Source organism: Macaca mulatta, chromosome 20, assembly GCF_049350105.2.
Source record: "Macaca mulatta isolate MMU2019108-1 chromosome 20, T2T-MMU8v2.0, whole genome shotgun sequence".
In the NCBI taxonomy this organism is placed as follows: Eukaryota; Metazoa; Chordata; class Mammalia; order Primates; family Cercopithecidae; genus Macaca; species Macaca mulatta.
This window is the reverse complement of record NC_133425.1, coordinates 3957557-3983339: the sequence shown is the minus strand read 5'-3', so window position 1 is coordinate 3983339 and position 25783 is coordinate 3957557. Positions and strand designations below refer to the sequence as shown.

Genomic DNA, 25783 nt, shown 5'->3' with positions numbered 1-25783 from the left:
CACGTGTAATGCAACAGCCAAACACCCAGTGATCATCTAATGCAACAAACAGTCAGTGATCATCTAATGCAACAAACAGTCAGTGATCAGGGGAAGGGCCAGGTCCTGTTTCAGGGGCTCCACCCAAAGTCCCCACCCACAACAATTGAAGGACAGGACTTTAATCATCTCTGCAAAATGAGGAAACTGAGGCACTGAGTGCAAAGTCACTTGTCCTACACAGCAGTTAGAGGTAGAGTTGGAAGTTCACCTTGAGGTGGCCAAGCTGCAAAGTCTGGCCCCTGAACACCAGACCTAGGCAAAGATTTCACAACCCAGCTTCATCTTTCTGCATGAAATACACACTAGCGTTTTTTTCTCTTCTCTACTTCTATTTTTATTTTTGTTTATTTTTAAATGCTGGTTGAGAGCCACTTCTTAACCTGGAAATCAGAAATCAAAATTCAGAGAATCTGTGAACTGAGATGGGGGGAAAATTACCTCTTTTTTTTTTTTTTTTTTTGTTGCCCTTGACTGAAAATTTCATGTTTCCTTCGGGTATGAATGTGACCTCACATGCAACACCCATGAAATGACCACATCAAATACTGTTGTCACAGACACCTTGAAATTTACAGCCGTCACCACTTCAAAATTATGGTGATCAGACGTGCCATTCAACATGTTGATAATCAAAGCCCAGGCACAGAACACATTTAAGAAAACATTTTGGGCCAGGCACGGTGGCTCACACCTGCAATCCCAGGACTTTGGGAGGCCAAGAGGGGTGGATCACGAGGTTAGGAGTTCCGGAGCAGCCTGGCCAACATGGTGAAACCCAGTCTCTACTAAAAATACAAAAATTAGCTGGATATGGTGGTAAGGAAGGAGACCACTACTACTCCTGCTGCCCTCCTCCCCGCACCTTGTCTAGTTCACAAGAGCATAAAAAAAGCAAAAAGTTGGAAAAAAAAAAAAAAAAGTAAGATAAATAGCCAGACAACCTTGGCACCACCATTCGGTCCTAGGAGTTAAAAAAAGTAATAATAATAATATCAACCCCTGACCTAAACTACTTGTGTTATCTGTACATTCCAAACACTGTATGAAAAAAGCATTGTAAAACTTTTTGTTCTGTTAGCTGATGCATGTAGCCCCCAGTCACGTTTCCCACGCTTGCTCGATTTATCATGACCCTTTCATGTGGACCCCTTAAAGTTGTAAGCCTTGAAAAAGGCTTTTTTCGGGGAGCTCAGCTCTTAAGACGCGAATCTGCCGACATTCCCGGCCAAATAAACCACTTCCTTCTTTACCCCGGTGTCTGAGGAGTTTTGTCTGCAGCTTGTCCTGCTACCGTGATACATGCCTGTGGTCCCAGCTACTCGGGAGACTGAGGCAGGAGAATCGCTTGAACCCAGGAGGGGTTGCAGTGAGCCAAGATCATGCCACTGCACTCCAGCCTGGGCTACAGAGCGAGACCCCATCTCAAAAAAAAAAGAAAAGAAAAGCAAACATTTTGATAAGCGAATCTGCAGCTGCTTTGCAGGAGAAGCCCCTTTCCTTTCTGCAAGAGGAATGAGAAGTCCCTGGGGCCAGCTGGGGACCTCCCCTCTGTCCAGCCCAACAGCTCCATCAACTACTTTTTACTTCTCAGGGTTCTATTTAATTCTTTTAAAATTTGTGTTTTAGTAAGTTTCTTTCGCTTGTGTTTATTTTTCTTTTATTTATTTATTTTTTCTCCCAAGCTGGAATGCAATGGTGCGATCATGGCTCACTGCAACCTTGACCTTCTGGGCTCAGGTGATCCTCTCACCTCAGCCTCCTGAGTAGCTGGGACCAAAAACACATGCCACCGTGCCTGGGTTTTGTTGTTGTTGTTGTTGATTGTAGAAACAAGGTCTTGCTATGTTGCCCAGGCTTGCTATGTTTTCATTTACTAAATTTGGTGACCCTAACTCAAGATACTTTGGGCACTTTGGGAGAAGGATAGGTCCCAAGAGGCAGAAACTGGTGGGGGCAGTCAGGATCGGGCCTGTCGGAAAAGCCTGGCGCTTCCTGGACAGAGCAGAGGACCAGTGGGGGAGACGGAATTGCACCCCTCCAGTCAGGGGAAGGCAGGGCAGGTCTTTTCAGCACCTGCTCATGTGAGAGGGTTTCTGTCACTTGCTACTGAGGGTACCCAAGGAAGCCAGGACGACCCTGGAGAGGAGCCTTCCTCCAGAGGTTTCTCTCTGAATCACTTGTTCTCCAGCCTTGATAAGGACTTCCACCCCCTCTACCCAAGCCTGTGCCATTTCAGGCTCCACGTGGGGGTGCCCAGGTCAGGCCAGAGGAACCAAGATGGGGGAAGTGTTGGGTAAAGACCGGGAGGGGAGGATGGGGCGGTTCCAGGGGCTCCCATGGTTTGAAATCCTCTGTGGAGAAATGACGAGGAACGAGCTCAGGAATCCCAAGTCCCACTCACCCCTTCATGAGGCTGTGATCCCCATGAGGACGCAGGTCCCCTGACTCTCCCCTGCTCTTTGCCCCAGTGTAGAAGGAGGACCCTGCATTTCTGGAGGAGCAGGTCTGTGTTGAGAGAAAGGGGAGCAGGGGAGAGAGCCTGCAGGAGGGCTCTCTGGGCCCCGCAACTTCCACACACAGGCCTACTTTGCCATAAGCCAGGGCTGAGTGCCGGCAGGGCCCCGTGGGCTGGGGACTCCCCCGGGCACTGCAGGCCGCACTGGGGAGCTTTGGGCCCTGCCTGGAGACACTTTTGGTTGTGACATGGGGGTGGGGGAAGTATTCTTGGCCTCTGGTGGGCGGACACCAGGGATGCTGCCACAAGTCCTGCGAGACACAGGACAGCCCTCCACCTTCTTCTCTAAGAAAGAATTATCTGGTCCCAAACCTCAGTAGGTCAAGGTTGAGAGCTCTGGCCTACGGCATGAGGCCTGGCAAGCTGGCAGATACAGCACCCGGGGCAGCGTGGGCCTGGAAGGAACACTGTGGCTGTGAGGAGCGTGGGCAACTTGCTCTGGCCTGCCCTCCCCTCCTGGGAGGCTGCTGCTCTCCCTCACACACCCTGTGCATCTGGTGGGGGTGCCGGAGCAGTTCCAGCTCCCCAAATCTCCAAACCTTTGAGCCGGGGTCTGTGCCTGTCATCCTTTGCGGCATGGGTTTTTCTTTTTTTTTCTTTTTTTTTTTGAGATGGAGTCTCGCTCTGTCGCCCAGGATGGAGTGCAGTGGTGCGATCTCAGCTCACTGCAAGCTCCGCCTCCCAGGTTCACGCCATTCTCCTGCCTCAGCCTCTCGAGTAGCTGGGACTACAGACGCCCATGACCACGCCCGGCTAAGTTTTGTATTTTTAGTAGAGACGGGATTTCACCGTGTTAGCCAGAATGGTCTCGATCTCCTGACCTTGTGATCCGCCTGCCTCGGCCTCCCAAAGTGCTGGGATTACAGGCGTGAGTCACCGCACCTGGCTATGGCATGGGTTATTTTATTTGAGCTGCTTCCCTCTCGGATCCTGGTCTCCAAACTCTCTAGGGTTATCCAGCCAGGGAGGGGATGCTGTGATATTTTTTATTTCTTTTCTTCCTTCCCTTCCTTCCCTTTTCCTTCCTCTTTCTCTTTTCTTTTCTTTCTTTCTTTTTCTTTCTCTCTTTCTTTCTTTCCTCTTTCTCTCTTTCTCTTTCTCTCCTTCCTTCCCTCCCTCCCTCCCTCCCTCCCTCCCTCCCTCCCTCCTTCCTTCCTTCCTTCCTTCCTTCCTTCCTTCCTTCCTTCCTTCCTTCCTTCCTTCCTTTCCTTTCTTTCTTCATTTTTGAGACAGAGTCTTTATCTGTCACCCAGAATGGAGTTCGGTGGTGGAATCACAGCTCACTGCACCACCCCGCCCACCTCAGCTCCCGAGTAGCTGGGACCACAGGCAAGCACCACCACCCCTGGCTAATTTTTTTTAATGTTATGTGGAGCTGGGATCTCACTGTGTTGCCCAGGCTGGTCTCAAACTCCTGAAATCAAGCTATCCTCCCATCTCAGCCTCCCAAGCAACTAGGCCTACCTGTGCATGCCACCATGCCTGGCTAATTTTTTTTTTTAACAGAAATGTCATTTTAAGCATTATGCTTCCAATTACAAAAGCAATGCATGTATACTGCAGACATTTTAGGAAAGACAGCTAAATTTAAAAGGAATTCCCTGCCAGGTGCGGTGGCTCACGCCTGTAACCCCAACACTTTGCGAAGCCGAGGCGGGTGGATCACCTGAGGTCTGGAGTTCAAGACCAGCCTGGACAACATGGCGAAACCCTGTCTCTACAAAAATAGAAAAATTAGCTGGGCATGATGCTGTGTGCCTGTAATCCCAGCTACTTGGGAGGCTGAGGCGTTTAAAAAAAAAAAAAAAAAAAAAGAATTCTCACTACCCAGAGATACACTGCTGACATTTTGACATGTCTATTCCCAGTATTTTAAAATGAATTTTGGATATGCTAAAGATTGACAAATGGGACATTCAGCGATTGAAGTTTGCCTTAGGGAAGAAAGAGTCTCTCTGAAGACAAACCAAGGAGTCCAAAAAGAGAAGTGCAGAGCAACTTGAAAGACACAAAAAGAGACAAAACAAACTAGATCTCAGTGCTTCCAGAGGACTGTGTTTGAAGCTGAGGATTGAGAGGGCTGGGAAATAGGTAGAATGTAATGAGGTTTACATAGTAATGAGAAATTTTGTGATGAAAGGAACTGGGTCCTGGCCGGGCGCTGGTGGCTCACACCTGTAATCCCAGGACTTTGGGAGGCCAAGGCGGGCGGATCACCTGAGGTCAGGAGGTCAAGACCAGCCCGGCCAACATGGTGAAACCCTGTCTCTACTAAAAATAAAAAAATTAGGCCGGGCGCGGTGGCTCAAGCCTGTAATCCCAGCACTTTGGGAGGCCGAGACGGGCGGATCACGACGTCGGGAGATCGAGACCATCCTGGCTAACATGGTGAAACCCCGTCTCTACTAAAAAATACAAAAAACTAGCCGGGCGAGGTGGCGGGCGCCTGTAGTCCCAGCTACTGGGGAGGCTGAGGCAGGAGAATGGCGTAAACCCGGGAGGCGGAGCTTGCAGTGAGCTGAGATCCGGCCACTGCACTCCAGCCTGGGCGGCAGAGCGAGACTCCGTCTCCAAAAAAAAAAAAATAATAAGAAAAAAAATAAGAAAATAAAAAAATTAAAAAATTAGCTGGGTATGATGGCGTGTGCCTGTAGTCCCAGCTACCCAGGAAGCTGAGGCAGAAGAATCACTTGAACCCGGGAGGTGGAAGTTGCAGTGAGCTGAGATTGCACTACTGCACTCCAGCCTGAGTGACAGAGCAAGACTCTGTCTCAAAGAAAGAAGGAAAGGAAAGGAAAGGAAAGGAAAGGAAAGGAAAGGAAAGGAAAGGAAAGGAAAGGAAAGGAAAGGAAAGGAAAAGAACTGGGTTCCAAGCGCTGCTCATGGAAACCAGTTTCTGCTGAAGTGTTTTGTGTATGTGTGCCAGTATTACTAGAGTGCTAGTAAGTCTCCTGTGATTTGAATCTTTTTTTTTTCTGGGATGAGGGGATGGATGGATGGATGGATGGATGGGTGAGTCAGTAAATGGATGGATATCAGTAGATGGGTAGGTGGGTGGGTGAGTGGGTGGATGGATGGATGGATAGGTGGATGGATGGATGGATGGATAGGTGGGTGGATGGATGGATGGGTGGGTGGATGGATAGGTGGGTAGGTGGGTGGGTGAGTGGGTAGATGAACGGATGGATGGATGAATTTATGAGTCAGTAGATGGGTGGGTGGGTGAGTGGGTGAGTAGATGGATGGATGGATGCATAAGTGGGTGGGTGGGTGAGTGGATAGATGGATAGAAAACACACTAGCAGGACCAGGCACAGTGGCTTACACCTGTAATCCCAGCATTTTGAGAGGTCTAGACAGATGGGTCACTTGAGCCCAGGAGTTCAAGACCAGCCTAAGCAACATGGCAAGACACTGCCTCTACAAAAATACATAACCGGGTGTGGTAGTCCCAGCTACTTGGGAGGTTAAAACAGGAGAATTGCTCGAGCCCAGGAGGTACAGATTGCAGTGAGCTGAGATCACGCCATTGCACTCCAGCCTAAGAAACAGAAGTGAAACCTTGTCTCAGAAAAAGAAAAAAGAAAAAGAAAGGAAAAGAAAAAAAAAGAAAAGAAAAAAAGAAAAGGAAAGGAAAGAAAAGACACTAGCATTCATTATGATCCGATTTTGGACCAGGCGCAATGGCAAGTGCTTACACAAGTATTGCTTCATTTAATCATCACAAACATCCTTGGGATGGGTGTTAATCTCACATTTTTTACAGACAAGGAAGCCCAGGCTGAGTGAGTGAGTCATGGAATTTAAACCCCAATCCCACAGTCCTCCTACCACTTCCTGCTCAGGTGTTGGCCCAGTCCCATCATTGTGTGGGGAGGTTCTTTCCTGAGGGTCCCCAAGTGCCCAAATATTTCAGCCGCCGTACAACATGTGATTTTCTTGTCCTGTAACTCCGAGGTCCACACGCCCACAGTGCCGCTGGCAGAGCCTGCTGTGATCCTGAAAATTCCTTTTCATCGACTCACTACAAGTTCAGAGACAAGGTGCGTGCCAGACCTGCACCCTGGGCTCCAGGGTGAGGAAGGAACTGCTCATCCTGTGCTGGGTCCCTGCCTCTGCTCCTGCTTCTCACCCTTGGCCAAACATTCCCCAATCCTGGGCGGCTCTGGCCTTGGGACAGAAGTCAGCCTGTCAGCCTTCCGGAACACCTGAGTCCATTGTGGCCACTTCCTCATCCCCACACCAGCTCAGCCCTGCAGGGGCGTTTGAATTGTTTCCTCCTACACAACACTGAACTGTGCAGCTCCCGCCCTGACCTGTCTCTAAACAGCGTCACTAGTCCTAAGGCCTCCTGCAGTCCACTGGGCCCACAGACACGCCGACCAGCAAGCTGGGGGTCCTACTGAGAGACATTTGGTGCTGGCTGCCATGCAGTCAGAGTGGGCCAGGCAGCTGGGGCCTAAGAGGAGCTGCTCGAAGGGCCGGGAGCGGTGGCTCACGCCTGTAATCCTGGCACTTTAGGAGACTGGCGCGGGTGGATCATGAGGTCAGGAGATTGAGACCACAGTGAAACCCCGTCTCGGGCGGATCACGAGGTCAGGAGATCGAGACCATCCTGGCTAACACGGTGAAACCCTGTCTCTACTAAAAAAAAATACAAAAAACTAGCCGGGCGAGGTGGCGGCGCCTGTAGTCCCAGCTACTCGGGAGGCTGAGGCAGGAGAATGGCGTGAACCCGGGAGGCGGAGCTTGCAGTGAGCTGAGATCCCACCACTGCACTCCAGCCCGGGCGACAGAGCCAGACTCCGTCTCAAAAAAAAAAAAAAAAAAAGAAACCCCGTCTCTACTAAAGATACAAAAAATTAGCCCAGCGCGGAGGCAGGTGCCTGTAATCCCAGCTACTCAGGATGCTGAGGCAGGAGAATGGTGTGAACCTGGGAGGGAGAGCTTGCAGTGAACCAAGATCACGCCACTGCACTCCAGCCTGGGCAACAGAGCCAAACTCTGTCTCAAAAAAAAAAAAAAAAAACAAAAGAGGAGCTGCTGGAGGAAGTGGAGCACCTTGGATGCCACCTGGACTCACGTCTGCACCTACCACCCTCTCGGACCTGCACCCAGACCCCGGCCCAGGCACCAGGAGAACCCTCTGTGTGTTTCCAACAAGCCCCGGGCAGGAGGGGCTTCACAAGCAGAAGCACCAGTCTCCTAAGTCCTCCACAAACAGCACCTGTGTCAGGGGCCAGAGAAAGAGAAGACAAAGAGGGCTGTGTGTGCACCACAGCCCAAGTTAGGTGGGAAAAATCCTCCTGTGGCTTTTGCTGTTGGCTGAGGCCCCTTCCTTCTAACTCACCGTTGGCAGGTGTCAGACACCTCGGAGAGAAAAGAGGCTCAGCAGGCTTTCCCTGCTGGTGGGGGTCGAGGAGCATTCGTGCTGTCCACTGCCAGGAAATGTGGGGGATGCTGAGGACCACACAGACACACAAACACACACAAATACACACCCATTCAAACATACACACAAAAATACCCACACACGCACACAAATACACACCCAGACACACATACACACAAATACACACCCACTCATACAGAGACACACACAAATACACATACACACAGACAAGCACACAAATACCCACCCACACACAAAAATACCCACCCACACAGAGACACACAAAAACACCCACCGACACACACACAAAAAAATACACACCCATCCACACAGAGACACACTCACACACACAAATATCCATTCACATACATGCAAATACACACTCACCCCCCACACAGAGACACACACACACGCACCCATACATACATACACACACAAATACACACCCACCACACACACACACCCAGAGACACACACACCTATCCATACAGAAACACACATACACACACATGCAAATGCACACCCATACACAGACACAAATACCCACACACACACCCACACACACAGACACATACACATACACACACACCTACCCCACAGAGACACATAGACACGCAGATACACACAAGTACACACACACGTACACACACACACATACACATGAACATAAAAACACACAAACACCCATCCATACATAGGCACACACATAAATACACACCCACACACAGACACATCCACACACAGACAGGCACACAGCCTGGACAGGGGCCTCCTGGATGGGAGTGGATCCTGGCACAGGGCTGAGGGCATAGCAGCCCTGGTCATGGTCATCTGGGGAAGAGACTGGAGGGGTGGGCTGGGCATGATGGTTCACGCCTGTCATCCCAGCTCTTTGGGAGGCTGGGGCGGGCGGATCACTTGAGGTCAGGAGTTCAAGACCAGCCTGGGCAACATGGTGAAACCCCATCTCTACTAAAAATACAAAAATTAGCCGAGTGTGGTGGTGTGCACGTGTACGCCCAGGCAGGCTGAGGTGGGAGGATCGCTTAAGCCTGGGAGGTCGAGGCTGCAATGAGCTGAGACCGAGCCACTGCACTCCAGCCTGGGCAGTAGAGCAAGACCCTGTCACAAAAGAAAAAAGGAGAGTGGCCGGGCGCGGTGGCTCAAGCCTGTAATCCCAGCATTTTGGGAGGCCGAGACGGGTGGATCACGAGGTCAGGAGATCGAGACCATCCTGGCTAACACGGTGAAACCCCGTCTCCACTAAAAAATACAAAAAACTAGCCGGGTGAAGTGGCGGGCGCCTGTAGTCCCAGCTACTCGGGAGGCTGAGGCGGGAGAATGGCGTGAACCTGGGAGGCGGAGCTTGCAGTGAGCTGAGATCCGGCCACGGCACTCCAGCCTGGGCGACAGAGCGAGACTCCGTCTCAAAAAAAAAAAAAAAAAAGAAAAAAGGAGAGAGAAACTGAAGGGGCTGATATGTAAGGAGGGAGGCTTAGCGCTTCTGAGACATTCTTGGTGCTTCGGGCCTGTGTGAGGAGGGACTGCCGACTCTAACATTTAAGCAGAAAACTAGAAGTGAGGACTTTGTTTTAATCTGTCACTTTCCCTCCTCACTGGATTTCTGGAAGGAGTTATTTATGAGTGAAGAGCCAGAGAATCCATTAGCAAACTAACGCATGAAAGTAATGAGCAAGAGAAAGTTGTGAGACAAAACAGAGAAGCTGAGAGGCCAGAAACTTCCACCCAGGAGGCTGAGCTCCTGGCGGATCCAATGAGTCCCTCCAGGACGCCGTCCATCCTGGGATGAAGGCAGAGGGGTTGGAAGGAGGCGAGGCCGTCAGGGGAGAACAGGACCTTATGAAGGTGGGCCCACAGCAAAAGGAGAGATGATTCTAGAGCATCCAGTCTTCTAGTGCAGTAGAACAACCTCATTTTTCTAAGAGGTCACCCAGCTGAGGGTGCTCCCTGGGAGGGCTGAGGCGTTGGGGTGACAGCTCCACTGCCCACTCACCTGCGACCTCAAAGCCCCTCTCCTCCATGGGGTGCTCCCAACAGCCACCTCCAGGGCAGGGGAGTAGCGATGGGACAAAGGCTGGCCCGACTGTGCCCTACCCAAGCAGAGGGTCCTTCCCCCAGACCTGGTGCCAAACTGGAGTGAAAGCCCAGCCACCTTGTCTCACAGAGACGGGAGAGTTTCTTAAACTGACACAGGCTGCGAGCTTCCAAATGGACCCCTCCCTGCAAGTGTGGAACTGGCTCTGCCAGGCACTGCTTTGCCCATGCTTCTAAGACACAGGCAGAGGGCGCTGCCCACCACACTGGCAATGGCCTCAAAGCCCCTGTTCACGCCTGAAACAGCCCCCAGGGCCCCCACTGGCTGCAGTCAGCAGAGGGCAGGGTGGTGGGGGAGGGCATGGACACTCCGTGGGCCAGAGCTGGGAGAACAAGGCCTATTATTGGACAGTTGGTGGCCATGGCAACTACACAAGAATGCCTGAGACTGAAAATCCGTGGGCTTCAAGGAGCTCCAGCTCTTGCACTGGCTGAGTCACAGTGACTATATAACTCTTCCTCCCACTTTTGGGACACTTTTGAGAGGGACAGGGATCTTATCTAACAACACAGGATAGGCATCGCCCAAGACCGTCCTGAGCAAGTCTGGACACCGTGACCCTAATGATGAAGATGTTCCGCAGACACTGCCCGGGGCAGGCACCATGCTCTCCCAACCTACCACAGCCAGATGTTTTTGTAAAGCATAAAAATGAATTACTAGAAAAGCAAAGACATAAAATACACATTAAAAAAAACCTACAGTTTTTATTATTAGATTCCATCAATCCTACCAGAAGGGGGACCCTGGACTCCATGACTCAGGGTTCACAGGGACCCAAGCAAGCGTACGGTCAACAGCTCAAGCAGCAGCACTGGGTGGGACCTGGAGGTGCCTGGATGGGACCCAGAGATGCCTGAGAGGAACCCAGGGGCACCTGGGCGGGCCCCGGACATGCCTGAGCGAGGTTCAGCCAGGGTTCTCTGAATCCAGTCTGTGTAGCTTAGCACCTGGGTGTAGACACCAGGCCGGAAAGGCCGGGCACAGCCGAATCCCCAGCTCACAATGCCAGCCTGGACCCACGTATCATTGATGGGGCAGACCAGCGGCCCCCCGGAGTCACCCTGGGGGAGAGAGAGGGAGGGCCCCATGAGGTCTGCATTGAGGGAGACGCCTGGGCCCCAAGTGCCTTCAAGAATCTGCTGCTGAGGCCAAGGAGCCAGGCAAGGACTCTGGTCCCTCTGGAGACCCTGAGGGGGGGAACATGGGGACAGAGCCCAGGACACGGTGAGCCTAAAGAGCCCACACTTCTGCATGGGGTGACCAGGAGCTGCAGTCACCTGGCAGGAGTCTTTCTTGCCCTGGACAGAGCCAGCGCAGATCATGTCGTCCTGGATGAGGCGCTGGCCAGCCAGGCTGGGCTCTCCTAGGTGGTACATCAGCTCACACGCGTTCGAGTCCAGGAGGGGCACAGCCACCTCCTGAAGGACACTCGCCAGGGCTGGATGTGATGCGGGGGCCAGCCTGAGCCCACCTTGAGCCTCGTCCCCATCAGGTGAGCCTCTTCCCTCTCACCTGGGATGGTGGCAGGCTGCACCTCCTACCTCTTCTGTGCCCACCCACCCTGCCCGTCCCAACTCCTAAACCAGGAGACAGTGGGGTCAGGGAGCAGTGCTCAAGCCCAGATCCTCTCCCATGACCCTGGCTTATCTCATGACCTCTTAGCCTTGGCTTATTCATCCCACCATGGGCACAATCCTGGACACTGGCTCAAGATCCCCAAAATCTAATATGGTGGTCATCTTGGCCAAGAGGAGTCCCACAGTCTGGACAGTATGGTTCCTGGCCCCAAGTGTTCCCAGCTTCAGGGTGGGGTGGGAGGAGAGAGAAGATAAACATTCGGACCAAGGTCTGTGGAGACCACTCAGGCTGGCTCTTCGTGGTCCCTGGGCTGGTCCTCCCTGGCTAGGAGTGGGAGCTGGTGAATGCATATTCCCCTTACCTCTCTCCTGGGTGGACCCCCAGCCTGTTACCCAGCACAGGGACCCAATGGCAAGGGGGGTCTGGGGTCCTGGGAGGCAGACGGGGCTGAACTGGGAGGCCTGCAAGGGGAATTCCAGCTCCATCAGGGCAATGTCCCCGCTGGTGGTGGCCCCACGATATGAGGAGTGGACCAGGAGCCTCTTCACAGTCACCAAGGTCGAGTGGGGCTCTGAAAGGGAGGGTGTCAGCCCTCCGACTTTAACACGGTAGAGCCTGGGATCCTCAGACCTGAGAGGGGAACGGAAACACATGGCCCGCTGCAGGCAGCCGCTGAGGGGAGGGGCGAGGAGCACCCCCACCCAGCGCCACTCACCTCAGGAAGCAGTGGGCGGCCGTGAGCACCCAGCGTGGGTGGATGAGGGAGCCCCCACATATGTGCCCCACTGAGGCCAACCACAGGCCAACCTGCCACGGCCAGCGTTCTTCCTGGGTGTCTTGGCCTCCCACAATCCTCCCGGCCTCCTTGGAGTGGCCGCATTCTGCAAAGGGATGGGCAGGTGGGAGACCTCAGCTTTCTTCTCTCTCAGAAAGCCCCTCCCTACCAGTCTCACTCTTTACCCTAACACCTTCTGACATCCCTCAGCCCTTGATGTTCAGGGATGAGGCTCCCGGGGCCAAGGGCCTCTGCATGTCCCCTGGGGCCAGTCCTCCCTGGCCAGGAGTAGGGGCTGGCTGAGTGCAGGGATGAGATGTCTACAGTACCTGAAGGCAGCACATCCCCATGGGCCCCTGGAAAGCAAGAGAGCAAAGGGGAGCACACAGGCTGGCAGGGGGTGGGAGGGAGGAGAAGACAGAGGCGCACCCCTCACCTGGCAGCAGCCACAGCAGCAGCAGCAGGATGGGGCCTGCCCGAAGCCCCATGGCTCCTCTTCCCTACAGACACTGCACTGGGGTCAGAGTCCTTGGACGGCACCAGAGGTTAGGGGGGCGGGGGGCGCAGGTCATTAACCAGTGGCAATCACGCTGGAGCCCTCTGTGCCTGGCAGAACCTGCCCTCCTCAGATGCCGCTTGGGTTCCTGTCCCACATGTTCCAGGGAGGTGGTTTAGAGGAGGCTGGGGATGCCAGGACCCACTTCAGGCCAGTCCCTCCAAGGAGCCAGAGGTCAGAGGACCGGTCAGTCCACCCTACTGGGCTGAGATGTGGAAGCCCCACCCATCCTTCCGGCAGGCAGGAGACCCCCACTGCTTCACCTACTGGAAGCTCTGCTCAAGGCAGAGGTGGGGACCAACCCTCTTCACCCTGTCCCCGACCAGGAAGTGTAGTGTATCCACGCAGGCCAGTCGGGCTGCCCCAGCCCACCTCCCGCCTCCCTTCCCACCAGAGGGACCTGTAGCTCCTGCAGCGCCCTCCCGGGGCACACCGTATCTAAGGGGCTGGTGCCCAGGGGAGCCCTGTTCGTTGCTATGGGAACAAACCACAGCCCAGCCCTCCAGACAGGAAGGGTCGAATCAGGAGACACGTTTTCCAGGTACTACTTCCTCCTGCTGCTGCCACTGCCCAAAACCTTTGGCCCCCATCCCAGGGCCAGGAGCAGAGGCGAAGCCAGTCCCGAGGCAGCTGAGGACCACGCCATGCGCTTGGTATTGTGCATGGCCTCCAGCCCGCACTGAAGTCGGCCTGACCCGAGAAGCCCAGGATCGCTGAGGAAGCTCCCCACTGTCGTCGCCTCTCAGCCCCACACCCACCCATCCACAGGCAGCCCGGATGCTCACTCAGCCACGTCGCGGACCTCATTTCGGCCTCGCTACGACTCTGCCAACAGGGGGCGCCACAGGAGGTTACGGGGTCGCAGGGACTCCTTTCTGTCCGTTTCCGGCTGTTTTCTGTCAAACTTCCTGCGCTCTTACGGAAGTTGAGGGTGTTTCGCTAAACTTCCGGTGGGCTCCACGAGGGTTTCCAGTGGACTTCCCGTGCGATCAGGCGGGGTTCCGGTCAGTATGCGAGTCCTGTGAGCATCATCTCAGCCTGGCCTCAGGTCCTGGAGGGTCTGGAAAGTGAGTGGTCCCTCTCAGGAGCCAACCAGAAGATGTTCCCACTGGCCGACGATGGGAGCATCACTGTGGGCAATAACTTGGACTGATTTAAATATGTAAAATAAGGCCAGGTGCGGTGGCTCACGCCTGTGATCCCAGCACTGTGGGAGGCCGATGTGGGCAGATCACCTGAGGTCAGGAGTTCGAGACCAGCCTGGCCAACATGGTGAAACCCCATCTCTACTAAAAATACAGAGATTAGCTGGGCGTGGTGTTGGCACCTGTGATCCCAGCTACTCAGGAGGCTGAGGCAGGAGAATCGCTTTAACCCAGAGACAGAGGCTGCAGTGAGCCTACACTCCAGCCTGGGCAGCAGAACGAGACTCCTTCTCAAAAAAAAACCGTGAGTTCATAATATTATAAAAAATACCTCCTTTATCATTTTTGGAGTATGCTAAGGAAACAGTTCATTATTTTGAGGATAAATAGGTGCCAAAACATGAAAATTTTTAAAAATAGAATGAAAGGGGCAACAAAAATAAATAGATGATGAAAAGTTTGTCTTTATGGAGGAATTCCTACTACTGGACCAGGAATATCACCATGTTGCAATCTAATGGATTAATTGGTCTAGGGAATAATCCTCAACAGCTGCTTCCATCACCAGGAGACAGTTAACTGGTGTGTACCCCCTGATAGACTTTTCTGGAAAAATCAGAGGCCTGCAAGGGGAAGTCCAGCTGCATCAGGGCAACATCCCTGCTGGTACTGGTACAAACAAACAAAACAAGAAGCCTGGAAGGAGGCAGGCTGTGTAGAGCTAGGGCAGCATCTTGACCTCACCATCACACCCATAGCTGTTGAATCGTGGTTCACTGTCATTAGCATGTCAGGTTGTAGCCTTATGGTCATAAATGACTGCTGAAATCTGGGCATTGCATGTGCGTTCAGTACTAGAAGAAAGAGGAAGGAGAGAAAGGATGACGCCAGCTGAATATGTTCCTTTTATCAGGGAAAAACAATCTTCCTAAGAAGCCACCCATCTCATTGGCCAACACTTAGTCCCACAGGCACATGTGACCATGCAGGAGACAATGAACATTTAGCTCTTCCAGGTGGAAGAAGCAAACAGAAGAGTTGAAATAGGGGTTGGCTTAGCCAACCAAAGGAGCCTGCCACGGAGGGAAGTCATGTATTTAAGCATGTGCTTTTAAATGCTTGCTTCGGATGCAAAGTGGAGAAGAGTTAGGAGGTCCCAGACATAGGAGAAAGTTCCCTCAAGAGCTCATGATTTGAGGAAGGAGTAGCCAGACTTCACAGCCTGCAGCTAAGGCAGTTCCTGCTGTAATGACATTTGTCGCAGAGGTCAGATGGTCCCCATGGGTGCTCTTAGGGAGGTAGAGAGAGCTCTGCAAAAGGCTGTTCTATCGGAGAGGTGAAAAAGGAGCCAGAGACATCTGCCCAGGAGTCTAGGATGGGCGTATAGCCGGCCACGGGGGCCCAGTACAACTGGAACATGTGGGATTCCCTCTTGAGGAGACAGCCAGGCCTACGGGTCTCTGCAGCCCCTAGAGACAGGTGATGCTGGTGGGGCGGAGGTAGCGAGGTCCTCCCACCCAACATGGTTCACATGTGGGACTTGTTCCTGGGCCAGGCTCCAACCGGGGAGAAGGGGGCTGTTTTGTGAGCCATAGACTCCGCATGTCCAGCAAAGTTTGGGGACATGGGCTGGCCCGACTCTGAGTAGGGTGCACACACTGTGAGCTGGCAGGACCCCCAAGGGAAGGGTCCCCAAGGAAAGGGAGCTGCACGTGCTGCCTGAGCCCGACAGCGGCTGGAAAGACTCTGTACCCACCTCCTGGAACCCCACCGTGGTTTGGAGAGGACATCGTTGGAAGTCCTGTTGCACTTCAGAGCCAGAGCTGACTTCCCACTCCACCCCCAGCCTGTCCCTCAGGGCCCTGGGATCCCATGGAGCCACTAAGGAAGGCATGAGAGGCTCCCTTAAACTCAAGGCTGCCTGGAGGCGATCTCCCAACTCAGAGAAATCTCCACCCTCCCTGGTGAATCCTGCCGCTTACGGGGCGGCTTCTCTGCCCCCATTCTAGGCGCTACATTCTGTCAGGGGCTTCTGTCAGGACCCTATTAGAGGGAGTAGATGCAGAGTAGATGCACGTGCACCAGGGCCTGTGGAGGGATGGGGTAAAGGGACATGCACCCATGAAACTGAGGGTCAGAGAGTGAGAGCTGACAAGGAGGAGAAACAGGACAGGAGCAGGGAGAGGAGAGGAGAGGAAAAAGAGGAAGACGAGGGGCAGGAGAGGGCTGGTCTGGGGGCACAGAGAAGGGGGGCAGAGCTGGCGGGGTCGAAGGAGACACTGAAGGGAGAGACTCCAGGACAGGAGCAGGGGAAGGAAGTGGAGAAATGAGGAAAGGGGCACTCAGAGACAGAAGGGGGCAGTCCAGGAGCAGGGGCAGAAGTTGAGTGAGGGAGAGAGGCCAGCAAATGAGGACTGGAGAGGGGAGGGGCTAAAGCCCACAGAGGAGGTAAGGGAACCCAGAGCATAGGGTTACATCAAGAGGGGACCAGGTCACAAAGGGAGGGGCCGTGGGGGTTGGCTCTGCTACCTGGGACACCTGAGTCACCCCAGCACTCCCTGGGCCGGTCACTCTAACAAACAGCAGGGCAGTTCTGGTTGGTTGGTTGGTTGTTTTAATAAAAACAACCCCATAGCATTTACTGTGATCTGATAATCATATGAAGGTAATCAGGCTGGGCCAGTGACTCACATCTGTAAGCCTAGCACTTTGGGAGGCCAAGGCGGGTGGTTTGCTTGAGGCCAGGAGTTGGAGACCAGCCTGGGCAACATGGAGAAACTCTGTCTCTATAAAAAATTTAAAAATTAGCCTGGCATGGTGGCTCACGCCTGCAGTCTAGCTACTTGGGAGGCTGAGGTGGGAGGATCACTTGAGCCTGGGAGGTAGAGGCTGCAGTAAGCCAGGGTAACACCACTGCACTCCAGCCTGGGCAACAAAGCAAGCCCTGCCTCGAAAAAAATAAATAAATAAGGCAATCAAGACAGTATGAACAAATATTTTAGAACTGCACTTCCAACAAAGGACTCCAAACAAAACAGAACAAAAAACTAAAACTGTGTTGCCTTCTCCAAACTTGGCCATGTCCTTGATCATTTCTGGACGGAGACATTTCATGGTGGTGTCATAGTGTCTCATTCTTCAGCACAATTGGACCTGGTTGTTTTCCTGACTTCGCTTTGGGTGAATCTCTTCTGCATTGGCTACTAGAGGATCACATACTCACCAAAGCCAGCAGCACAGCCCTCTAACCACATACCCACTTGTTACAGGAATGCTGGGGAAGGCCTGAACCCAGGCAGGCTGGGATGAGGACCCTGGGTCCAGGAGGCCAGAGCGGGTTGCAGATGAGTGGCTGTGGGGAAACAGAGTATTAATCTGCATCTCTAAGCAGGCAGGAAGCCAGACAGACCCCTCCTCTTGGCCTGGGACCAAACTCCCACCTCCCATGGGGACAGGTGGGGTGACTCAACTCCTGATGCCCACAGAGCCAGAGGCCTGCCCTGCCACTGTCCGCTGCTTCTTCCAAAGCGGGGAGTTTAGAGCTTCGCGGTGAGTTGCTCGACGAATCGGCTCCTGGGGATGAGGACCCAGCAGCCTGCCTACGGAGACGGGGCTCTGATGGGGCTCACCTGGGCGCCTCCCTCCACCACCACCCTCAGCTCTGCCATCCTGAGGTCCCTGAGGCCTGTGGTGGGGAAAGCAGAAGGGGGGACTTGGCCGGGGGTGGAGAGGTAGCACCCCACTCCCATGGGGCTGGGTTTCTCCTCACCAGCCTGTTTTGGAATCCAACGCACAGTTTGGGGGTTCCCAATCCCTCTCTTCCCCTTCCTGAAGCGGCAGAGCTGGGTCTCCCAGGCCTCTAGACTCTGGCCCCTCTCCATCGGCTGCCCTGCCCTGGTTGGGAGAGGGATAAAAGGGAGGGTGGCCCAGGCTGCAAAGGTCAGGGGTCAGGAGGCTGAACCGTAGGTGGAAGCAGGGGTCAGAGTGAGCCCCAGGTGGACAGGATGGCACAGTCTCTGGCCAGGCCAACATCCAACCCCCTACCTTAACTCCCTCTGGACCCTTGCTTTCCAGTGTCCCCAGGCATGGGAAAAACAGACATTGCAGAATAAATAATTTATTGAAATTGTTGGAATAAATAAGATATGTGGGCAGGGTTACAAATAGCTATAAAAATCATTAACTTTTATAAACACAAAAGCAATGGGGCCCGGGGCGGGACCGGAAGTCGTGGGGCGGGGCCTGAGGCCTTGGAGGCGGGACCTGAGGCCGTCGGGCGGGGCGGGGAGGGGTCTCCTTTCCGCAGCAGCCGTCCGGGCCCCCAGAGGTAGTTGGGCCTATTTACAGCGGGGGAATGCGCCCGAGGCCGTCGCAGATCCAGATCCAGATCTGGATTTGGCCGTCTTTCAGATCCGAGCCCCGCGACCCGCTGCGCCCTAGGAGCGCGCGGCCGCCCCAGAGCCCGGGCTCGGTGCCCCGAGGGCCCCACTCCCCTGAGCGCGCCCACGGAGCTGCACCCCTTGCACGATCTTCTCCACCCAGGAGCGGTGCGCAGAGAGGCTGATGTAGACCCCAGGCCTGTTGCGCTCGGCACAGCCCTCGCCCCAGCTGATGATGCCGGCCAGCAGCCAGGCGCCGTCCACCTGGCACATGAGGGGGCCCCCGGAGTCGCCCTGAAGAGAGGAGGCGAGGTTAGGAACCCCCGTGGCACAGGGGGTGGCAGAATCCAGGGCCCGTGCCCTGTCAGGGAGTAGATGAGCCCCGGGAGCCCATTTCTCCTTCCTGGGGGAGACAGGACCTGACCTCCACCCAAGAGAAGTGCCTGGCGACAGAGTAGGAGCTGCAGCCAGGCCTTAAGACGGCCAGGCCCAGGTGCTGCTGCTGCACTGACTGTCTTCCAGACAGTCCCAGAGCTAGAGCTGGCTCTGGGTACTGAGGCATGGGAAACCCCCTGAAGGGAATGCAAGCTCCCGGAGGGCGAGGTGGTGCAGCTGGATGCCCAGTTTAATGTCTGAACAAATAAGTGAGTGGCTGAGCCAGGCTGAGGCTGGTTCAATGGGGACCGGGGGCTGTCAGGCACAGCCAGTTCTGGGGAGGAGGCCAGGGAGAGGTGGTGATGCCCAGTGGGGACAGGGCTGATGCTGGCTCCTTCTCGAGGCCCTCCTGGCCGGGGGGGGGGGGCTTGGGGGGGGGGGCTCACCAAACAAGCATCCCGCTCCCCCTCCAAGTAGCCAGCACACAGCATGTCCTCAGTGATGGCTTCGTGTCCTGCTCCCCGCCAGTACAGGCGGCTGCAGACTTCCGAGTCGATGATAGGAACTTTCAGCTTCTGCAGGGTCTGAGGGTGGGGCAAGGGCACTGAGAGGAAGGAGGACAGAATCAGGCTTGGGGGTCTTCCCTCCTCGTTGCCTCCTCAAAGGACTATCCCCCCGACCACCATTCCTCTCAGCAGCGGTGCTCAAAGGCTAACAGATTAGCTCTACCAGGCTCTCCCAAGATGCCTTCAGAAAATCGAAATTCCAGGTCTCCACCTCTGGCCCTGCTGAATCAGAACATGAATGTGAAACCTAAGACACTGCCTGCCTCTTTAATAAATGTTCTGATATCCACAGATGGTTAGAGCCTTTCCTGTCTCAGACACTGCATTACTTCATCCAGCACTGGGACTGCTATAGAGGAAGTGTTCAATAAATGTCTTCTCAATGCTGAAAATTACCAGGACCTGAGGGATCCCCACACCTTGCCTGGAGCTGGTCTACAGACTGTGGTCTGCAGATTGTGGACTGAAAGTCCGCAATTCTAGCTCTTGAAGAAGCCCCTACCGAGATTATGGGGAGGCTGAAACCTCAGAGTCAGTGGGATCCCCATACACCTGAGCTAGTGTCATTTCTCTTAATTATTCTGGAATCTGGTTAAATTTTCATCTGTCTTACACTTTGTTCTTACTTAGTCTCTATCTCTCTCTCTCAAACTCTCTCTTCCAGGTCTTCATTGTATCGTCATTTCTGCCTGTATGTTTCTTTTCCTTAGCCCAGTCTCTATCATCCACCTGCCTGTCGATCTGTCATCTACCTTTCTCTTGCTGCTTCCCTGCTTCTTGCTTTATGTAATCTAGTTTGAGTTTCAAGATGATGTTTTCCAAACCTCCAGAGGTGGTTTGAAAATTGTATTTTACAATTAAGGAGGCTGCATTTTCTCCTTAGAATTTTGCCCACAATTATGGCATGCTGCCACCAGGTGGTGCCTGTTCCCACTCTGGAATCAGACCTCTTTTTATATTCACCCTGTATTCAGCTTAGTCCCACACACACCTCCTTTCAGCCATTCCTATATCGATGAATTGAATAGCTTCACGGGTCTGGCTGTTGCCTCAAAACATAGCTAAAGATACTTTTGAAGTAGAAATGAGGCCGGTCACAGTGGCTCACACCTGTAATCCCAGCACTTCAGGAGACTGAGGCTGGTGGACTGCTTGAGCCCAAGAGTTCAAGACCAGACTGTCTAACATGGAGAAACCCTGTCACTACAAAAAATACAAAAATTAGCCAGGTGTGGTGGCGCACACCTGTAGTCCCAGCTACCTGGGAGACTGAGGTGGGAGGGTCACTTGAGCCTGGGAGGCAAAGGCTGCAGTGAGTTATGATCACACCACTGCACTCCAGCCTGGGTGACAGAGTAAGACCCTGTCTCAAAAAAAAAAAAAAAAAAAAAAAAAGAGGAAGAAGAAGAAAAGAAGGAGATGGAGAGGGAGAGGAAGAGGAAGGAGGAGGAGGAGGGGGAGGAGGGGGAGGAGGAGGAAGACGAGGAGGGGGAGGAGGAGGAAGATGAGAAAGAGGAGGAAGAAGAAGAAGGAGAAAGAAAAGAGAAATGGCCTGAAATTGCCCACCGAGGTTTCTTCTGGATTGCAACCCATCTTTTCTTCGATCTGTGTCATGCTGTGCCTCTGGCCTCCACCTTTTGTTGCTCATGGTGTCTGTGTCCCTAAGTATCTGCCATCCTCTGTCCCCATCCACCCCCAACCACTTTGGAGAGAAAGAAGCCGCACCTCCATCTCGGATGCTCCCCCAGCCTGAGATCCAGCAGTGGGTATTTGGAGGGAGGTGGATAGAGGCATCAGGCAGGCAGATGGGCAGGACCCGCTCCGAGAACTGTATGGAGTGCTCGAGACGCACCAGGGCAATGTCCGCACGGGCACCCTCCTTCCAGGAATACATAGGGTGGGGCTGCACCCAGGCAACACCCACCTTCTGGGACCGAGAGCCAGGATTCCCCAGCTGCCAGGCTCCCAGCAGCACAGAGAACAGGGATGGCTTGTTCAGGTTGCTGGAAGGAAAGGGAAGAGGAGGATCAGCCAGGAGGGTCTGGGAGGAGGTACCTGGGGGAACAGCAGGGGTGTGAAGGTGCCTGAAGGCAGGAGAGGCTTCTAGGTAGAACCGAGGGGCACCAAGATTGAACAGAGGCCCAGAAGCAGAGCCCGTGAAGGGAGTCCAGGACCTGGGGCACAAAGCCTAGGGCCTTGGAGAATCAAGTGTCCCAGGCTGGCTATACATACTCCTTGAAACAGTGGGCAGCAGTGATCACCCAGCGGCTGGTGAGCAGGGAGCCGGCGCACTGGTGGGTCCCATTCTTCTGGATGCTCACGACCCAGGGCCACTCGTTGTCAGTGCTGTCCTCGCCGCCCACAACCCGGTTCAGCTGCTGGGGCTTCCCACAGGCTGGGGGAACCGGAGGGGACGGTCAAGTTTTGTTATCTCCAGCTTCCTACAACCCACCCTCGGAATCCCAATCCCTAGGCCTGCACCCCAAGCTCTGCCCACAGCCCAAGCTCCATTCATGCCCCCAAGCTCCACCCACATCCCAAGTTCTACCTGCACTGCAAGCTCCACCCACACCCCTAGCTCTACCCACACACTAAGCTCCACCTGTACCCCAACCCAACCCACACCCCAAGCTCCGCCCACCTCCCAGTCCCTTCCCTCCCTCCATCCTCACTCTCTGCTGGTCTTCCCCTGGCCCTTGCCCTGGCCCTCCCACTCCCTCCCTGTCAGCTGCACCTGGTCTCTCCCACAGCCTTTCCTTACCCTGCTTTCCGCTCTGTTCACCTTCCTGGCTCTCTCTCTCCTCTGGCTCTGGCACCTCTCAAGCCTTTCTCCTTGCGTTGGTGTCTCCTTCCTGCCTCCCTTCCCCTTGGGCTCTCTCCCCCTTTCACTCCAGCCCCTTTCTGACCCGTGCCCAGGGGAGGGACACATAAATACTGCCTGCATTTGGGCCTCCTCCCCTCTCCCTCCTGTCAGAGCTGCCAGCTCCACTCACCAGGTATCCTGGCCGCATTGAGGGTGGCTGAGGGCAAGAGAAGGAAACAGTTAGGCCAGTGAGGGGCCCCAGGACCCAGTGGTGAGGGGCCCTCAATGCCCAGTGAGGAAGGGCCCCCAACACGCAGTAAGAAGGGATCCCAGTGCCCAGTAAGGAGGGTCCCCAGCACCCAGTGAGGAGGGTCCCCCAGTGCCCAGTGAGGAGGGTCCCCCAGCACCCAGTGAGGAGGGTCCCCCAGCACCCAGTGAGGAGGGTCCCCCAGCACCCAGTGAGGAGGGTCCCCCAGTGCCCAGTAAGGAGGGTCCCCAGCGCCAAGTGAGGAGGGGTCTCCCTGAGTACCTGGTGGTGAGGAACCCTTAGGCCTCCAGTGCCCAGGGAGCCCCTCAAGTCTCTCAACCCCAGGGCCCCTCCTGGCGGGGCATTTCCTGGGGCCTGGCCAGGCCCTGGCTGCACAGCTGTGAGCCTGCCCTCCCGCAGCTTCCCGTCCAGCCTGCCTACGGAGGACCAGGACCGGCTCCTCCGAGGGAGGCACAGGCCTGAGCCCCTCGGGCCTGGACGCTGCTGCCACTGGTGCCCTCCCCTGACCTCGTGCCGCAGGAACAAAACAAAACGGTGCTGCCCCAGAGGCAAGCCGCGGAGGATGAGGAGATGGGAGAACACGGAGGCGAGAAGGAGGCGGCGATGGCGACGCCGACAGTAACCAGAGACAGAGGCGCGCTGCGTACTTGCTGCGTTTTCTGTTTAATCCTCACAGCCGTAGAAGAAACCGAGGCAGAGAGCAGTTAAGGAGCCAGAGATAAACAGAGAGCAGAAGCAGAAAGGAGATGAGAGAGGCAAGGCGGGGAGGGAGAGAGGGAGGGAGGGAGGGAGGAGGTGGGAGGGAGGAGGGAGGAGCAGCCTCCGGACGTACCTGTCCACGCCAGCAGCAGCAGGGAGGTGAAGGTGCCAAGACAGCCCCCACCCAGGGATGCGGGGCCTCCAGAAACCACCATGGCTGGTGGGGCGGGGGAGCAGGCAGCAGGCTCGAGAGACCCAGGGTGATGCGGGTCAGGGTGTGTAGGTTCCCTGCAGGTCGCCCCAGGTTTTATCCCGGGAGGCGGAATGCCGTCAGACCAGTCTCGAGGTGGCTCCCGCGGCCACTCTGGCTGCGGGTCATGGGCAGGGGGCGGGGCTGCGGGGAGGAAGCCAGCCGCTACAGGGCCCTGGGGGGGGCTCTAGTTAAGACCCCAGGCTCCAGCTGTGGGTCCAGGATGTGGCCTCCGGAAGGGCAGGGGAGGGGGCTTGGCCCAGTGGTCCCTGACATTGACTGTCTAGGGGCAGAGAAAGGTCCCAGGGCACTGAAAGGAAGGGGTTCCGGGCTGGGGAGGGCCTGGGTTTGGAGTGGTGAAGTCTGGGGTACTGAGTGTTGGGGGGTGCTAAGGCCTTAGGGATCTAGGGGGTGCCCAAGGCTCAGTAAGGGCACCCACCTGCAGGGGCCCGGGCCCCTGTGACTCAGTCCAGAGACCTGGCGCAACCCGGGGCTCGGGAATCCCGTTAACCCACTTCCCGAAAGCTGTGAATCAGGTGAGTGGCGACCTTGGTGGCCTCCTGGTGGCCGCCCTCCTGTCGTTTCTGCAGGCGGGCCTCAGCCCTGCCATTCAGACACCTGAGGACTCACCTCATTTGGAGTCCTGGGAAGGGGAGGAGCCCATGGGCACCAGGGCGCAGCCAAGCAGCGGGGTTGAGAGAGGAGGAGCCCCGGGAAGGGCTGGGACTTCCAGGATTCAAAGAGCTGCTGGACTGGGTTGTGCCGGGCCGGGTCCTGGCCTGGGAGTGGATTCTCGGTTCTTCCTCCCAGCGGCTGCGGCAATGGCAAGCCGGGGCTGAATCCTGTGAGACCTTCCCTGACTCAGTGCCCTGCAGCGCCCCACACTTGGGACACTCTGACATTCCCACCCAAGCAGGGCAGGCTTCCTCCTCTACAAAGAGACAGGAGCCTGTGCCCCTTCACCAGTTCAATCAACAAGCCTCCAGCAGGGCCCTTGCTACCGCTGGGGGGGAATTAAAAACAATCATAGCGTCTGGGCGCAGTGGCTCATTCCTGTAATCCCAGCACTTTGGGAGGCCAAGGCGGACAGATCATGAGGTCAGGAGTTCAAGACCAGCCTGGCCAAAATAGTGAAACCCCGTCTCTACTAAAAATAGAAAAAAAATCAGCCAGGCATGGTGGCAGGCGCCTTTAGTCCCAACTACTTCGGAGGCTGAGGCAGGAGAATTGCTTGAACCTGGAAGGCAGAGGTTGCAGTGAGCTGCGATCACGCCACTGCACTCCAGCCTGGGTGACAGAGTAAGACTGTTTAAAAAAAAAAAAAAAAAAAATCATAGCAGTGAATATGTATATGATAAATATATTTATATAAATGTAATATCTATAGAATAGAGCAAACATTTAGGAGTGCCATGCATTGCCTCACCTAATCCTCAAATGTCCTTATTATTCCCACTCTGCAGATGAGGAAACTGAGGCAGCTTAGGGCGGTTAAGTGACTTGCCCAAGATTGCTGGGTGAGTGATGGAGTTGGAACTGCACACCAACTCTGGGGGTGGCTGCTGGGACAGCCCCCAGGGGGGCTTTGGAAGCCTGGAGGAGGTGCCTCACCCTGCCTGGGGTGAGCCCCACCTTGTTCCCTACTCCGACTCCCGGGTTTACGCTATTCTCCTGCCTCAGCCTCCCGAGTAGCTAGGACTACAGGCGCCCGCCATCTCGCCCGGCTAGTTTTTTGTATTTTTTAGTAGAGACGGGGTTTCACCGGGTTCGCCAGGATGGTCTCGATCTCCTGACCTCGTGATCTGGCCGTCTCGGCCTCCCAAAGTGCTGGGATTACAGGCTTGAGCCACCGCCCCCGGCCGAAAATCCATTTATTAATAAAACCACACAGCTCTTCAACAGGTAGCATCAAAGAAAGCTCCAAGAGTCTTTGAAGTCTTCACTTCTCTGTGACCACCAATACTAAACTACTGTGACCAACAATCCTAAAACTATTATAACATGATCCTTACCCGACTCTGATTAAGTCCGACATCAAAGGACCTGCCTTAAACCAAACCCCAAAACCTCAATATCTCAACTTTGCCCTCCCACCTCCACTCTACAATGACTCTTTCAAGACGTGCTTCCCCTTAGCATGATAAGCAACAGCCCAGTTTTGTCTTATCAGTTGCTTGCTTTAATGCTATTTCCAGGAGCCAGCATTTGATAAGGGGACCAGGACCAACATGGTCGGCTGTGTCCAATCAGGTAGGATGAAGCACTGGAGTAAATTTCCCTGAAGAGGTGGGCACTGTCTGCCAACAAGAAAGGGGAATGCA

At 54.7% G+C, this 25783-nt stretch overlaps 3 protein-coding genes across 5 annotated transcripts in view; all 3 read right to left on the bottom strand.

Moving 5' to 3' along the window:
• Positions 1 to 25783, bottom strand: part of ELOB (elongin B) — a 183333-nt gene that overhangs the window by 64498 nt on the left and 93052 nt on the right. The gene's annotated exons all lie outside the window — the stretch shown is intronic.
• Positions 10753 to 13918, bottom strand: LOC697965 (serine protease 30-like). 3 transcript variants are annotated; one of them, XM_077985245.1, is made up of 5 exons: positions 12858 to 13041; positions 12751 to 12777; positions 12362 to 12527; positions 12008 to 12276; positions 10753 to 11506 (listed from the first exon to the last, which is right to left on the bottom strand). In XM_077985245.1, exons 1-5 carry the CDS (start codon positions 12907 to 12909, stop codon positions 10833 to 10835), a joined length of 1188 nt encoding a protein of 395 aa, XP_077841371.1. In that variant the 5' UTR covers positions 12910 to 13041; the 3' UTR covers positions 10753 to 10832. The 3 variants fall into 3 exon arrangements, with proteins under 3 accessions (XP_077841371.1, XP_077841372.1, XP_077841373.1); XM_077985247.1 differs by having other exon boundaries at positions 10993 to 11129; XM_077985246.1 differs by lacking the exons at positions 12751 to 12777; positions 12858 to 13041 and adding an exon at positions 13763 to 13918.
• On the bottom strand, positions 18224 to 23951 carry PRSS22 (serine protease 22). Its single transcript, XM_015129646.3, has 6 exons — positions 23346 to 23951; positions 22436 to 22462; positions 21675 to 21837; positions 21168 to 21445; positions 19323 to 19480; positions 18224 to 18795 (listed from the first exon to the last, which is right to left on the bottom strand). Exons 1-6 carry the CDS (start codon positions 23425 to 23427, stop codon positions 18559 to 18561), a joined length of 945 nt encoding a protein of 314 aa, XP_014985132.3. The 5' UTR covers positions 23428 to 23951; the 3' UTR covers positions 18224 to 18558.